The 13,096-nt window shown below is 44.1% G+C and overlaps 1 protein-coding gene across 6 annotated transcripts in view; it reads right to left on the bottom strand.

Annotated features, from left to right (window-relative positions):
• The window catches only part of SEMA3D (semaphorin 3D), a 116,784-nt gene that overhangs the window by 58,835 nt on the left and 44,853 nt on the right, over window positions 1–13,096 (bottom strand). For all 6 annotated transcript variants that reach the window (XM_034424856.3, XM_034424858.3, XM_087874363.1 and 3 more), the window contains one exon: window positions 5,249–5,409. In XM_034424856.3, coding sequence (XP_034280747.2) covers window positions 5,249–5,409 — 161 coding nt within the window. The remainder of the gene's footprint in view (window positions 1–5,248; window positions 5,410–13,096) is intronic.

Genomic DNA, 13,096 nt, shown 5'->3' with positions numbered 1-13,096 from the left:
ATGAATTTTAAATGTTGGCTTTGATTTCAACTGCATCGTTTTATTGTTATTATTTATGTTCTTTTTTTAATTGTTGCAAACTACCTTCAAAGCTGGTGTAAACAAAAAGGAGGGGTATAATTGAGCGCACATATTCTGGAGAGAGAGAGAGGGAGGGAGGGAAAGAGAGGGGGAGGGAGGGGGAGGGAGGGAGGGAGGGAGGGAGAGAGAGAGAGAGAGAGAGAGAGAGATGGAGCAGTTCCTTGAGGATGGGCTCCAGCATGCATCCAAAAGTTTGGAAGAATAAACCTTCAGTCCCGGGGACCGACTAGGAATGGATCCTGAGTTGGTTCAGCCTTTAGAAACTAAGTCAACTAAGTCATCATCCTTTTTGAAATGGTTGAAAGCACGTCAGACAGAATCAGATAAGGCTGGTTCTCTCTTGTTCGCGATTGCAGGACAGGGAATAACCAGCTTTTGGGAGACAGATTCTGGTTGACTCTTGGGGGAGAGAGAGGGAGCCTTTCTAATTGTACGAGCAGTCCAAAAGGATGGTGGCTTTCTTCACCAAGTGGAAAGAAGGTGATCATTAAGTCTGAACTCAACAACTCCTTCCGATTCTGTGACTCTAGGAGATGAAGCAGTGGCTCCTCCCACTCATGTTTCACAGCTCGTGGCCTTTGACACCAGGATCAATAGGTAGCTCAGCCCTCCTGGTGACCCATGGCCGTCGATAAGCTTTTCCTCGGTGGGACTCCCCTGCAGGAGGACCAGAATCCTCCAGATGGAAGGGAAAACACCAGGCGTCCCATAAATCTGGAGCTAATGAGCCACACGTGATGGGAGCAGGGAATATTTTCATGGGGTTGATTTACGAGTCCTTTTCAAAAGCAAAGCGGAGAAAGTGAAGGATGGCTCAGAAGGTTCCTGTTGTATTAAAAAAAAAAATAGTCGCTGCTTTAATACTGAGATTGCAACTCCACTTAGAAAGGAGGCAGCAACTCACAATATGTAGAGTGACATGTTTTCCACACGGAAAATGGGTAGCTCACCTAGTGATGGATTTACCACGGTCCACATGGGTGGAATGAAAGTGTCAGATGGCTAAGGAAGAGGAGAATGGAAATCAGATGTGGGTTTTGTGTGTGTGTGTTTGGCTTCAGAGAGCAAGGCATGACTCAGAGAGCAGGCGTGATTCTCTCTCCTAAGTGCTGAGATTCTCCAGCTATCTGTACAGGGGCTGAAATGTGCTTGAAAAATTAGGTTCTTGTGTCGCGTGTATGGCTCACTCGTCTTTATTCCTTTTGGCAGGGAATTTCTAGGGGAATAGCTTTTTTTTTTCCCAAGACCAATTCTAAGCCATGTTAGTCTATGTGTCAGCCAGAAATGAGAAGGCATCTGGCCAGTACTTTTACTGACTGACAAATTTTATTAAGAGGCATAAGGGTTCATGAGTTCAGCTCACCAAAGGATTTACTAAACCCTTTCAGTAAAATTGCTAGTTGCTCAGATTCCTCCTGAATCTTCATAAGAGGCCTTCATGGCTCATGGAAAATATTGCATTAAATATATTTATTTATTTATTTATTTATTTATTTGGTTTATATGGCCACCCATATTTCAAAAGTGACTCTGGGTAGCGTACAACAATCAAGTAAAACAAATATATAAAAACAATCACTATAAAAATATCAAGGATCATTATTTACATTGAAATAGGCAAACCACAAGGAACAGCACAGAGTGAATAGCGCTAGCAATAGCCCTTAGACTTATATACTGCTTCACAGTGCTTTTACAGCCCTCCCTAAGCAGTTTACAGAATCAGCCTCTTGCCCCCAACAATCTGAGTCCTCATTTTACGGAACTCGGAAGGATGGAAGGCTGAGTCAACCTTGAGCCGGTCAGGATTGAACTCCTGACTATGGGCAGAGTTTGCCTGAAATACTGCATTTTAACCACTGTGCCACCAGAGCTCCAAATTGTCTATTGAGTCATGGAGCTGTTTTAGAATGCCACCGGTGCCCTGGAGCCCCAGGCCCGGATGACAAAGCCTTCTCTTGAGTGGCTTCCTAGGCATTGACAAGGATGGAGCTAACCTCACTTCAGGGAAGTGGAGCCAATGTCCCATAAGGCAGAGAAAGTCCAATGCCTTGAATCTGTCAAGCAGAGGTGGCACCAGCAGCATTTAGCCTTCTCTAAGAGAGCTTGCTCAAAATAAGAGAGCTCCATCTATTTATCTCTTTGCCCAGATGTCCGTCAACTACATCTAACCTTCACAGGCCTTTAGTGTTGGCAGCTTGTCAACATTTTGTTGTTCTTCGATAGCAACACATCCCAGCAGAAACGGGGTGAATGTCCATGTCAACTCCATTGTGTTTGGTGTGCTGAATCCCTATTTACATTCCTGAGTAACAAAACATCTTAAAAAACACGCAACAAACACGTCAAGATAAATAAATATTTTAAATGAGTCTTCCACACTGTATTTAGGGAGGACTTTTACTGAATTATCCTCTGTCATTGTGGTGAAATCACTGAGCTGGAGAGTTGGATTCTACAGACAAAGTGGAAACTATGAAAACTCTATCGGGGGCACATTGTTGTAACCAGATCTCTGCCCTGATGCTCAGAAGAGGCAATTAAAGCTCCAAGTCTCAGCACTGCATCATTTCGCTGGGTTTCCCCAGGGAATCGCTCAGGCTGACTGGTTCCTTTTGGAGTGAGCATCTATTTTCTGGAGATTTATAAGGTACAACATCATTTATTTATGGGGGAAATGTATGCAGACGCATTCCTAACTAATAAAAAAAAAAAAATGACCGTATTTATTCCACGGTCCCAAATCTCCCACTAGAGCACTCCATCTTCTCCTGTTATGTTAAAGGCCAGGATTTTTCTCTGTTCTTGCTCTGCATTCATCCTTCCTCCTATCATTGCAGGAAGAGCACTTCGTACAGCCTTCTAATTTATGGGGTTTCCCCCGACGGAGGGGATTTTGTCCGATGATGCAATTTCAAGGCACGTGAAGGGCCGACTTCTCCCAACGGATGCCGTTTCCTCACCTACAGGAAGCTCTGAAGCAACCGGGTGGCACCTGGCCAACACAAACCTGACTGTATGAACACAGCACAACACAAACATTACCTTCCGATACTCATCTGCTACCAGGAAGCATCTCTCCAGCCTGGTCCCTCTCACGTGGCTTTGACGGACATAAAAATTGTGCTTGGAGGGACAAACTAGAAAGAGATGTTGATGGGCGGGGGAGGAGGGCCTTGTCCTGAAAACTAGAAGCATAAATCTATACAGAGGTCTATTAAAAGGCAGGCTGGTTGCCAAAAGACCAGAGCACCTACAGGTCTCTCTGAGGCCACTATTTAGGGAAAATAATTTAGAACAGGAGCTCACCTTTAAAATATGCTGCTGTGTGCTACTGGCTGACGACAAAGGTCAGGGAGAAACTTATCAGAAACAGACCGGCCCAGCTGCAAAACTGTAAACAGAAGCCCAGGAGGCAGCCTGACTAACCACATCCAAGGAAAAGCAGGACCTACAGAAGAAAAGGCCGCAAACCTTTCGGCAGTCTGAAAACCCCCAGGAAGGAAATGTTGGTGCTCCTCAACAAGGGTTGAACTATGAAGCAGATAATAGCTTCTGTGTTTCAACTGGAGTAGAGATTCTACATAGGATGAACCAAGATTCTCTCACCAGGCGTTCTTCAGATGTATTGGGGACTATAATTCTCGGACTTCCTAGCCATCCAGGATGGCTGAGAGTTGCATTTCCATCACATCTTGAGGTCCAGCCTAAAAGCTCTAGGAGAAGAAGGCTGACATGTATCTCGCAGCATCTGCCTGAAGCGGTTCCAGTCCACCCAGACTGATTTACTGAGGTGGAACACCTGGCTTCTTGGCTACAGAAAAGAGCCATGTTATCTTCATGATATGAAAGGCTTCCTTGAAGTGGATCTCCCTCACTTCATTACGGTCTAATGCTATATTTCCCAATCTTGGCAACTTTAAGATAAGTGGCCTCATCAACTCCCAGAATTCCTCAGCCAACATGGCTGGGTTAAATGCCTCAAGAGAAGAGTCACTGATTATGTTACCTACTTGGGTAATGAAATGCCTGCAAGCAGAGAACCAGACTCAGAGAGCATCAAGGACTCCGCAGTCCAATGTCTCTATGATTTTGCCTTGTTGGACCATATTGGAGACATTGTTCCCTCTGCTACAATAGATTGAGGGTACCATCTAATAGAACTGCTGGAAAAGATGACAAACAACATGTTCGCTAAGAATTGCACCATAACATGCACATGTTCGCTAAGAATTAAACCATAAGAAACAATCAGCAGGCCAAGAAAAAAGTGATTGTGCTCCAAAATGGGTGATTGCATCTTAAATGAGTTTCTTTGAAAGTCTAATCCGAGGATGATTTCCCTCTTTGAAATACGCAATTTGATATAGCCAGCCAAAAAAAAAAAAAAAAATCCTCGTGTTTTTCTTCTTAAATGTATCGATACCTATCCTTCCATGAAATCTCAAACAAGTATTTGATTATAGTAAAGTCACTTTGAATTATACCAAATGCATATTAACATTTCATAGGAAGGGCTTATCGCTCAGCGCATCTGCTTCCCATCTAACATCCTTGGAACTCCTGACAGCAAAGCCCTTTTTACCAGAACAAATAAAGACTATAGCAATAAACTTCCAGTTAGGCATCTGCGTTTCTGTGCTGTTTTTTAAAAGAACATCCGAGCAAAGAACGAGTTCTAGAAAGGAACTAGAATCAGTTCTGGAACAAAAGAAGAAGTAAGCTAAATCAAACGTGATGCCTCCCTCCCCTATGAATTCTAAGGGCCCCATTGTGTTTTCGATGACTTCTAACAATAAGGATCGTCCTTTCTCTTGAAGTGAAGTGAAATATGAGTGTTTCTGCATGAAGACTGACCCTGTTTGCATGTAGCTGTCATAATACACGGGGAAAGGCAGAGAGAGATGTTACAACTGTTTACACTCTAGCTCCATGGAGGGCAAACGTCCAGCTGATATTTATGCTATTATATTGCTTTCCTACTCTGAGAGCTCCGCAGGCTGACAAACTCAGTTTATTAAAAGCAAGCTACGTAACCATGGGTGGTTAGTTTATTAAACCCACAGGATGGCCCAGGACAGATGATCCGGGATTTTCACGAAATCAGGGAGAGGAAGCAGATCGATTAGGAGGCAGACCTATTGATTTTGCCCAACGATCAACTGACCTTGTTTCCATTTTTGTTTAAGTCGACTAAGCTGAGCAGGAATATGTGGTCCTTAGCGCCGAGCAGGAGATGACCCCTTTCTTCATCAAGCAGCAGGGTCCGAAAATCCAGTCCTTCCGCCGAGCCCAGGAACGGGATGCAGCTGTTCGAAAGCAGCAAGTCTGTGAGAGAACGAAGAAAATCCTTGGAACCGAGAATGTATAAACATGGATCACGGGTGTCTTCTATAAATATAGGCACCCAGAAGGATCTTGGTTAAGATAACTCAGTTGAGTTAGCAAAGATCTCTTCCTAGAGAACACAGGACAGAGGAAGGCTAGCACAGCAGATGTTTTTTTTTTTTTCATAAGCTCCACATTTATCCTAACTGAGGTTATAGTCACCTCTGTAAGTATTTGGAACTTTCTAGTTTGGAAAAAAAAATGTTCACAATTCTAATATAAGATACATAACTTCCCACCTCCAGGCTACTCAGGTCTTTGGCTAGATAGTCAGTTTGGCTATTATGATAGAACGCTTTGAACCAAAAAGTAGAGAATTGTGGACTTGAAGGAGACTATAAGAAAATCTAATCCACGGGTGTCAAACTGGTGGCCCATGGGCTGGAGCCATCATGCACAGGCCACGCCCAGCCCAGCTCCACAAAGGAAAAAAAAACATTGCAATATGTCACGTGATGGCAACACGATGCCACGGGTTTGACACTCATGATCTAGGCCAATGTTTCTCAACCTTGGCAACTTTAAGACGAGTGGACTTCAACTCCCAGAATTCCCCAGCAATTAAAGTTCCCATGGGTGGGAAACACTAATTTAGTCTGATTCTTTACACTGTACAGAACTTATGAAGCCATCTTCAGAGGTAGCTGCCCAGTTCTACTTGCAAATCTCCAGAGATGGAGAACCCACAACCTGTGTAAGTGACCCTGTTTCACTCTTGTATAGATCCTGTGTAGAAGAGTGTAGGTATAAGGAAATAACTTGTTTTGGGGGGGGGAAAGGGGAGGGGAATGAAAGGTCCAAATATCGAAAGGAGCTTGACATATAAACAGAGTTTGAAAAGCTGAACATCAGCCAATTGTGTAGGGAAGCTGCTAAAAGGGAAAAATATTTTTTTCAGTACATCAATAGAAGCATAATATATACATAATTGAAACAAATTGTCCCATTCTCCTCTGCCCTGTTCATATTATTATGCCCAATTCTGGGCACTGCAACCTAAAATGACCACCAATAAACTGTAGGAAGTTCAGAAGAAGATCTGAAAAATGAATCCTTGAAGAAATGGCTCAAGGAACGGGCAATCCTTGGCCTGCAGAAGAGAAGAGAGGAGACCAAAAGGAGAAAGGAGGGACTTGCTCTCGGTTGGACCAGCAACAACAGGAAGCAGAATCAGATATTAGATAGCAGGAAGAATTCCCTGCTAGCTAGTAAGAGAGGTCAACTAATAGAAAAGGTTGCCTTGGAAAGTGATGCTACCCTTCACTGGAACTTTTTCAATTCGCCCAAAGTGCTTTAGAGATCCCGTATTCCAGCTTGATATTTGATTCCAGAAAGTTGCCTCCAAGCATCATCCATGGGTTCCCTGGAAGACACCAGAGTTTTAAGGGAAGGGCTGGATGAGTGTCTCCGTTTGGTCCATTCCAGAATCACATCTGAAGCCCTGTAACTGAGAAGCCCTCTCCAGGCAGGGAGCAGCGGCTTTGCCCTATTTATTTGGCCTCCCTCTTTTCACTACAATTGCAATAATGAGCCCTTTTGACCGAAGCCAAACAGAACCGATTTGAAGGGCTTTAGACTTCTCCCAGAAGAGAAAATCAGGCACTGCGAAAGGAGTTGCCTGACATGTGGGAAGCCCTGTGCATTGGATAAATAAATACGTTTCCTTGAAATGCCTCCTTCTCTGTCCTAGGACCAGCTTAGCCATCAACGTAATCGCGAAAGGCACCAAACAGCCCCATTAGAACTTTGAAGACATCATTGTACGTCATATTTTCAAATAAAGTTTGACGGAAGGCCCAGCTGCACAAACAGGCCTTTCAAAAATATTGTGGCTCTTATCATTATTATTACCGAGACGATGAAATGCTCTTTTGTGCCTTCAAATTGTTGGTGACAGAACAATAAGCCCGGTTCCCAGAATGTAGCCAGTCCAAATAATTAGCTTATAAACATTGTGAATGAAAATGTGTCCAATCTGAAACAGTTGTCACTACAAAGACGACCTTGGGCTGTGGGCTTGCGCAGGTTCCCTTCTTAGAACCCAGCTTATCTTACTTCTGCTGCTGCCAAGCAAAGCAACGTCATCTTGTTACTCAAGCAGTTAAAAATGTACTTTTTTTAAAAAAGGAAGAAAGAAAGAAAGAAAGAAAAAATAACATGGAAATTGTCTACATGCTTAGCTGTTGATCTGAGGCCTAGAAAAGACCCTCCATTTCCCCTAATCTTAAAATAAAAGTGAAGAAGCAAATTAACTGTTGGTACTTCTCTACTTACCCCAATGTATTAATGTCATCAAACATTGTGGGAAGGAAGGTAGCTTAGACCACTTTATGTACCTTAAAGTGAATTTTCAGAAAGTGTTAAGTGTTAAGCATGTAGCTGGGGAATTCTGGGAGATTTATTTATTCATTCATTCATTTATGAATGTATTTAGAGTATTTGTTTATTGAATTTATTTGTTGTCCATCTTGTAGCAAATGACTCAGTGGAAGCAGAGATGAAGTCCCACACACCTTAAAACTGCCGAGATTGAAAGACCCTGATCTAGATTCACAAAGGCGGGTTAACTATATAAGGACTTTCATTTTAATGGTGTGGCTGGGGTATGTTTTGAGATAGAGGCTGCACATGGTCAAGCAATATGGACTGGGGAGCCTTCCTTACTTTCCACCCTTTCAACAGCTGAAAGCTCCATGCGGTTCCAGCCCCAGTTCCATGCAGGATTGTGGCCGAGTCAGGAGCCAGAGCTCCCTGAGGATTTATTCTACAGCAAGAACAGCTTCACCAGTTACTCCACTGGGCCCACTCCCTTCTCTTTCCTTCACTCAGCAGCAGAGATGGGGAGGTGGGCATTGTCCCATAAAATCCCTTGGATTGAGGATCCCTCCTCGTTGCAATACCACCACTACGTTCTCCAGAGCCAGGTTTTGCAGAATTGTTCCTAAAGAGTACAAAATGACATTCTTGCATGCGGCATATTGTCTCATGCACCTCAGAGTTCTCGAAGAGAAGGCTGTTCAGTGAAGGAAGGTTGACTTCCCTCCAAATGGAAAGTGAATCCTACTTTATTGGACTGGAAAGAAGACTAGGGCAGTAACAGGTTTAAGGATGGTCTGATTTTACCTAGTAATCACAACGCTATCCAGAAAGTAGCACTGAGGATATTGGGGGTAGCAAGATTGCAGCTGCAGACAGTCCAAATGGCCTAGTGGGTAAAGCATCTGATAAGGACCATGTTCAACTCTATTCTCAACCACAGGGAGTTAACTAGGAGACTCTAAGCCAGTCCTAATTTCTCAGCCAACCTACCTCTCAGAATAACCAAGTACCAGAGTTGGAGGGGACCTTGGAGGTCTTCCAGTCCAACCCCCTGCTTAGGCAGGAAACCCTATTCCATTTCAGACAAATGGTTGTCCAATCTCTTCTTTAAAACTTCCAGTGTCGGAGCACCCACAAGTTTTGGAAGAAAGTTTTTCCACTGGTTAATTGTTCTCACTGTTAAGAAGTTTCTCTTTATTTTTAGGTTGCTTCTCTCCTTGATTAGTTTCCACCCATTGTTTCTTGTTCTGCCTCCACAGAGTTGTTGTTGGAATAAAATGAAGGGAGACTGCATCTAATCCACCTTGAGCTTCTGGAAGGAAGGCAGGAGGGAGACTGAACTAATAAAAGAGAGAAGCACACAAATGCTTAGAGGACTTACACTCTCATTCCATCCTTCCACAAAGCTTCCACTGGTGATTGGACAGAGATCTACTCCAATCACCCAAGCAAAGTAGCTTTGTGGGGTGAACCTTCCCAGATCAGAGCAACTGGGTGGCTTTGCTACCTAGAACTAAGGAGAAATGTCCTGACAGTGAAGGCAATTAACCAGTGGGACGGCTTGTCTCCAGAACTTATAGCTGCTCCAACACTGGAGATTTTTAAGAAGAGCCTGGACAACCATTTGTCTGAAATGATACAGGGTCTCCCACTTGAGGATGGGCTGGAGAGAAGATCTCCAAGGTCCCTTCCAGCTCTGTTATTCTGTTATTCTGCTGCAATTGTTTCTCTGGTCCTTCAGAGGGGTCTTCTGGAGCACATGCCGGAAGCCATGTGCCTGTACAAACCCTGTCCTGTACGATGCCTTGCAATGATAGAGCGCATCGGGTCTGACCCTCAGCGCATGGTGCCAAGGCTGACTGTGTGGCCATCGATGCTTGGAAGAAAGCTCTGCTTTTGTGTGGGTCTGCTGTAGAAAGAGGACAGAAGAGTTTATTGAAAGACGAGTTCATTCCAAAACACAACAGCCGTTTTCAGAGGCGTGCGCCAAGAAACAGAGAAGCCCCTTGGAGGCTGCCATTTGTGTCTCCTCATTCACTCCGAGTCGAGTCTCCCAAGGACAGAAGACAATGAGCAACCCAAGAGCCAAACGCCACCACTTGACTCCCCACTGTGCAAAAGAACAAATAAAGCAGAAAATGGCTAAATGCCCCCACATTTGGTAAACGCTGTCAAATCCAGCCACTGCTGGCCTTAAGTGGGAAGCCATTCAGGGATCTAATCCCGTCTTTGTTATCTCTCTTAACTGGAAATAAGACAAACGGATTTTAATTCGTAACAGTCACGTCAATCTCTGTTCCCCATCTTTTACAACTCTCTTAGCTTTCCAGCTTCATTGCTAAAGCGATCAGCACATTGAGCCCTTGGGGAAAATATGCAAAAGTTGATTGGAATGGACGCTCTGGGGCTGTGCTATAAAAGAAGAAATCAAACTTTTTATGCCCCTGGCAAACCTCATGGAATACTACCTGCTGGGAAGACGCTAAAGGTCTTTGGAGGTCCTTACAGTGCCATCTTAGAAATTACTGTCATGGATGATTTGCCCCACACGCCTGCATAATTCATATTCTCATTCTCTTTCTCTCAAATGCTTTTTTTAAAAAGACAAGCCTGGATTTTAGGTTTATCTGAAGACTGATCATCTTACAATTCATCAGCTGCCAGAAAAAAATGGCAGAGATGCTTAAAAGATACAGTGAGTCAGGATAATTAAATTCAAAGCTGGGCTCTTAATTAATTCTATGAATCAATCCAGAAAGGAAGGAAACTTCATCATGCTAAGGAGAAGCTAATCTGGAGGAAAATAGTAGAAACAGATCATGATGGAGTTAAGCTAACATTTGGATGTGACCTCACATTTATCTCCCAATCTGAAGGGTGTGCTTGAGTCTTGATGGCATCCAAGAGCCACATCCAGAAACAAAATTAAAAATTAAGCTTGATTTAATGTAATCTTGAACTTGATACTAAGCTGGCAGGAATAGCCAACACCCTAGAAGATAGGCTCAAGATCCAGATGGATCTTGACAGACTTGAACACTGGGCCCTATCTAACAAAATGAAATTCAATGTAGAGGAAAGTCCTACACTTAGGTAAGAAAAACCAAAAGCACACATATAAACTGGGGGAAACCAGGCTTAATAGCAGTGACTGTGAGAGGGATCTTGGCGTCTTAGTGGACAATCAGCAAAATATGAGGCAGCCGTGTGAAGCGGCAGCTAAAAATGCCAACACAATCCTAAATTGCATTAACAGATGGATACAATCAAGATCAAGCGAGGGACTAACACTACTCTATAAAGCCCTAGTAAGACCACACCTAGAGTACTGCATCCACTTTTGGTCACCACACTATAAAAAAGATGTTGAGACTCTAGAAAAAGTGTAGAGAAGAGCAACCAGGATGATGAGGGGACTGGACGCTAAAATATATGATGAACGGTTGCAGGAACTGGGCCTGGCTAGGGAAGAGAAGGACCAGGGGAGACATGATAACAGCCTTCCAATATTTGAGGGGCTGCCACAGAGAGGAGGGGGATCAAGCCATTCTCCAAAGCACCCGAAGGCCAGACAAGGAATAATGGATGGAAACTGACCAAGGAGAGATTAAAATCTAGAAATGAGGAGGAACTTTCTGACAGAACAATCAACCAATGAAACAGAAGTTGCCTTCAGAAGTTGTGGAAGCTTCATCACTTGAGACTTTCAAGAAAACATTGGGCTGCCATTTGTCAGAAATGGGGTAGGGTCTTCTGCTTGAGTGGGGGGGAGGGTTGGACTAGATGACCTATAAGGTCCCTTCCAACTCTTGTTAATCTGTTAATCTATTAAACACACTCAAAACTGAAGAAATAATAGTAGATTTTAGGAGAAACCCTCCTATATTACCACCTCTTACAATACTTAGCAATACAGTATCAGGGATAGAGACCTCCAAGTTTCTAGGTTCTATCATATCGCAAGATCTAAAATGGACAGCTAACATCAAAAATATCATCAAAAAAGCACAACAAAGAATGTTCTTTGTGCGCCAACTCAGAAAGCTCAAACTGCCCAAGGAGCTGCTGATCCAGTTCTACAGAGGAATTATTGAGTCTGTCATCTGCACCTCTATAACTCTCTGGTTTGGCTCTGCAACCCAACAAGACAGACACTTCAGAGGATAATTAGAATTGCAGAAAAAACAATTACTACCAACCTGCCTTCCATTGAGGATGTGTATACTGCACGAGTCAAAAAGAGGGCTGTGAAAATATCTACAGACCCCTCACCAGGAGTGAAATCCAGCAGGTTCTGACAGATTCTGGAGAACCGGTAGCAGGAATTTTGAGCAGTTCAGAGAACCAGTAAATACCACCTCTGGCTGGCCCCAGGAGTGGGGTGGGAATGGAGATTTTGCAGTATCCTTCCCCCAGGAGTGGGGAGGGAATGGAGATTTTGCAGTATCCTTCCCCTGCCACGCCCACCAAGCCACGCCCACCAAGCCACACCACGCCCACCAAGCCACGCCCATAGGAACTGGTAGTAAAAAAAAATGGATTTCACCACTGCTCCTCACATCCTGTTTCAACTTCTATCCTCAAAACGACGTTATTGGGCATTGCACGCCAGAACCACTAGACGCAAGGACAGTTTTTTCCCTCATGCCATCACTCTGCTTAGCAACTAATTCCCTAAGATCAACCTGGGCTTTGAGGCCTTCCTTTTGCCCTCCTGGCTGTATTCAACCTGTACCTCCAGTGGGTCTCCAAGGTGGCCTTTAGAAAGAGCCCCTCCTTCTCAGGGGAACGGAGCAAATGTGTGGGTCTAAAGTACAGCTAGCTAGTACCTCAAGCCAGGGTACATTTTGTTGTAATGGGACTTTTGACTAATCAGCTGGTTTGAAGGTTGCTACCAAGATGCCACTGCCATCTTGTTACAGAATGCAACTTACCACGTTACTATTGTGTTTGCTATTTCTCAGTTCTCCCTTTCTGTAGGATGGGAAATTCTATGCATCAGATCATATCAAACAAGTTGCTTCCTGGCCTTCCTTGCCAAGAGGTACAGGAAAGCAGTGGGTCAAGTGTAGCCAGGCAGCCCTGGTGAAAGGAAACAAAGCCTTGGGGAGAAGGAGGAGAGAAGCCACCCTTCTCGGTTCAAGCCAGCTGTTCCACTGTCTCCACCGCCTCCCTCTCTTTCTCCCGCCTATCTCATCTCCTGGGACTCAGCCAAGTCCACTGGAGAATTACGCTGCCGTATCTTGTGGAGAAGTATTTGCTTCCCCTTCCCTCCCTCCTGCTTCCAACGGAGACCCTCTTGCACTTC

Source organism: Pantherophis guttatus, chromosome 7 (assembly GCF_059756535.1).
Source record: "Pantherophis guttatus breed Tessera chromosome 7, ASM5975653v1, whole genome shotgun sequence".
NCBI lineage: Eukaryota > Metazoa > Chordata > Lepidosauria > Squamata > Colubridae > Pantherophis > Pantherophis guttatus.
This window is presented reverse-complemented; position numbering and strand designations above follow the sequence as displayed.